At 41.5% G+C, this 3,137-nt stretch overlaps 1 protein-coding gene across 1 annotated transcript; it reads left to right on the forward strand.

Annotated features, from left to right (window-relative positions):
* The first annotated feature begins 1,612 nt into the window (after window positions 1-1,612).
* Window positions 1,613-2,813, forward strand: LOC135434385 (uncharacterized). The gene is made up of 2 exons (XM_064690957.1): window positions 1,613-1,682; window positions 1,750-2,813. Exons 1-2 carry the CDS (start codon window positions 1,613-1,615, stop codon window positions 2,811-2,813), a joined length of 1,134 nt encoding a protein of 377 aa, XP_064547027.1.
* The last annotated feature ends 324 nt before the right edge of the window (window positions 2,814-3,137 follow it).

A 3,137-nucleotide genomic window follows, 5' to 3' on the forward strand; every position in this document is an offset into this window, starting at 1 on the left:
AAATGCAGCTGCATTAACAAAATACAGAAGATTAGTTAAATTTAATAAATAAATAAAAAGGCGTCGAAAAACTGAGGTGTGTGTGTGTGTGTGCGTGTGTGCATGTGTGTGTAATTAGTTTAAGTATTGTCAAACAACTTGTAAATAAACTTAATTTGCATTAATCGAAAAGACGATAACTAATATTTATATAAAATATATATAAATATATATATATATATATAAAACCGCATAAAGGTGCATAGCCGATGCACACACACACACACACCCACACACACACGGCGGCACAACAAATTTGTCACTTGATGTGTGTTAACTATAAGAGCAAACACTCTAGAGTTCATTAAAAGTCAGCAACACATACAAATAAACCTTGTGTTTGTGTTTGTGAACGCATTATAACTAAGTATTTATGCCTAGGTACTCGTATATATATATATAAATATAAATAGACACTCACACACACCTACACACACACACAGCAAGAGATTTAAACGAAATAAGAGTAAAATTAATTATGAGTTAGAAAAATTAATAAAACATGTCTTTTATTTCCAAAAAATGTAAACGAATTATTTATGCAAATCATTTGATTTGTTATTTAGGCACATTTCAAAGGCAACATAAATATGGAAACTCGTCTTAATCGGATCAGAAACAACAAATTTGTTGAGTTTTTGGAGGTAAAAAGAACGAAAGAAAATTTCAAAAAGGGAAGCTAAGCTGTTTGTGTCGGGGCGAATAGGCAAATACCCTGCAATAATGATTATGATTATGGGCAATATATAAACGAAGGAAAGTATCTAAAATTATATATAAATTGTTGACTGACTGACTGACTGATTGACTGATTGACTGATTGATGCTGTGCGCACAGCTCAAGTCGTAAGATTCGAAGAGCTAAGAAATTCCTAGGTAATTGATGAAAATTATTTGCACTGGACTTGATTTTCATTCGATTCGCTTTAAAATTCCCTTTTTTGAGCAAAACTTCAGCTGAAATCAATCAATTTGTAAGATTTAATGAATTCACAACTAATTAAATGAACTTAGCTGCAAAATTGAGAGTTCTATTTAATGCTAGAAAGCTTTGACTTTCCAGTTAGTTTCTAGAGAAGAACAGATATCTTTTCTAAAATATCTTCCAGATGCGCATAAATTAAGGAATACAGTTATCTAGATTTTCTCACATGATGCCAAAACAGCTTGAGCAACTATTTTTAAGACATATTTGAAATCTTTATAGCTATGCAAATAGCTAATAGCGCTGACTAATGCCGTATGCTAATTATGATTGGAACGAGCTTAGGGCACGCCCAGTTCTGCTTCTAGTTACATATAAATACATATATATAAATATATGTATATATATATGGATATAGTTCAAGAACCAGTTTGGGCTGAAATGCGTTCGTTGACTCGCCCGAATGTGTGCCAATTGGACTAATTTATTGACATGGATTTCTCGAGAATGTCGCTTTGAGCTATCTCTGCCCATAGAAGACTAACTAATTGCAATATTTGGCAAATGTTCGCCGCTTGAAGGTGAATGTATAAATAAGACTGTCGTCGGGCATTGGGAACTTAGTATTTGTTTGATTTGACACACAAAATGCATTCAACTTGGCTCAGTTTCTGCGGCCTTTTATTGCTGCTGAGCAGCCTCGGCTGCCTTGAGGCGGGTGCGTAGCTAAAGAGCCACACGATTGTTGAGCTCGATTTCGACTGACAATCAAGTTCCATTTGCAGCACCAGCCAAGGAGCAGAAGGCAACCAAGGCGGAGCAGCTGGTGCGCGTCTATCCCATCAATGAGGAGCAGTATGAGCGCCTGCTAAAGCTCACCGATGGCAAGAATGTCATCTCGGAGGCGCGTCTGACCAGCGCCGGCTTCACCTCGGTGCGCAACACCCTCGACTCCGGCTGGCATTCGCTGCTGCGCATCATGGGCCTGACCACGACCAGCTACGCGGCGGAGACCAAGATCGATATCGATGGCCAACCGTTGTGCGTCATGCAGCGCAGTCTTGCCGATGCAGCCAAAGCTGTTGAAAGCGAGCCGCGTTCTGCTGTGGCCCGACAATTCGGTGACGACGATTCGGTTATCAATTGCATTGTCGTGCTCAAGCGGGATCCCGCTTTGGAGGCGCTCAGCTCCAGCAATCCCGACTTTGCGCCCTACTGGTACCATGAGAATGATAATGTTGCTCCGGGAAATGAGCTACAAATAGAACCCCAGACCGCCGAGATAGTTGCCGAGCAGGTGGCTGCGCCCGAGGACGAGCACGAGCAACGCCTGGCCGCAACAAGCACAGTTGCGCCCAACTTGGCCAAGAAGCGCAACAAGTCCAAGTCGCAGTCCAAGTCCAAGCTGCACAGAACCCGCACCTCGCTCGACTCGGCTGCGCGTCAATATGGCTCGCCTTATGGCCCGCCTCCGCCGCCACCCCCACCGCCAGCACCTTATGGTGGCGGCTATGGCAGCCCCTTTGGCGGCCCTTATCCCTATGGCGGCTACAACCAGAGCCCCTACAGTCAATACAATCCATATGCGCCGCCTTTTGGCCAACAGCCGCCTTTTGGCCAACAGCCGCCTTTTGGCCAACAGCTACCTTTCGGCCCACAGCCCTACTATCCCTCGCAGTTCTATGGACAGGTGCCGCCCTATAGTCCCTATCCATACTATGAGCAAGCGGAGAAGGAAGACAAACACGATGATGACAACGACGACGACGACGAAGATGAAGAGTTTGGTCAAAGTGCGGAGGGCGAATTTGTGTTGGAATCAGCCTATGATCATGAGTTTTATGAATAAAATAGAAACTTTGCATTAAATATAAATAAACAAAAAATACAAAAAGCGTATTTTGATTTAAAAGAAAAACTTAAGTAAAAGCTTAAAGAGCTGACGATTTTAAAGGTTAAGTAATAAGTCTGACGATTGCTTTTTAGTTGAGCAACATATGAAGAACTTCTCTGCCTAAGGCAGGAACTTACAATAATATATATAATATTTTCTAATTTAACTGAATTTGGAAGGTTTAAGGCTTGAGCCCGCATTTTTTTTTTTAATTTTCCCAAGTGAGTGGGTTACTTAGCTATTATTTCTATCGAGAACTGGGAACTATCATATCATATC

The sequence above is a fragment of the Drosophila montana genome, unplaced genomic scaffold (genome assembly GCF_035044405.1).
Source record: "Drosophila montana isolate Dmon_TW-CO22-7 unplaced genomic scaffold, ASM3504440v1 contig_3319_1, whole genome shotgun sequence".
NCBI lineage: Eukaryota > Metazoa > Arthropoda > Insecta > Diptera > Drosophilidae > Drosophila > Drosophila montana.

Bases quoted from the DNA above. Each gene is read 5' to 3' on its own strand.
- LOC135434385 (XM_064690957.1), top strand. From the start codon at position 1,613: ATGCATTCAACTTGGCTCAGTTTCTGCGGCCTTTTATTGCTGCTGAGC. The intron at 1,683-1,749 runs GTGCGTAGCTAA...TTCCATTTGCAG, and splicing joins CCTCGGCTGCCTTGAGGCGG to CACCAGCCAAGGAGCAGAAG.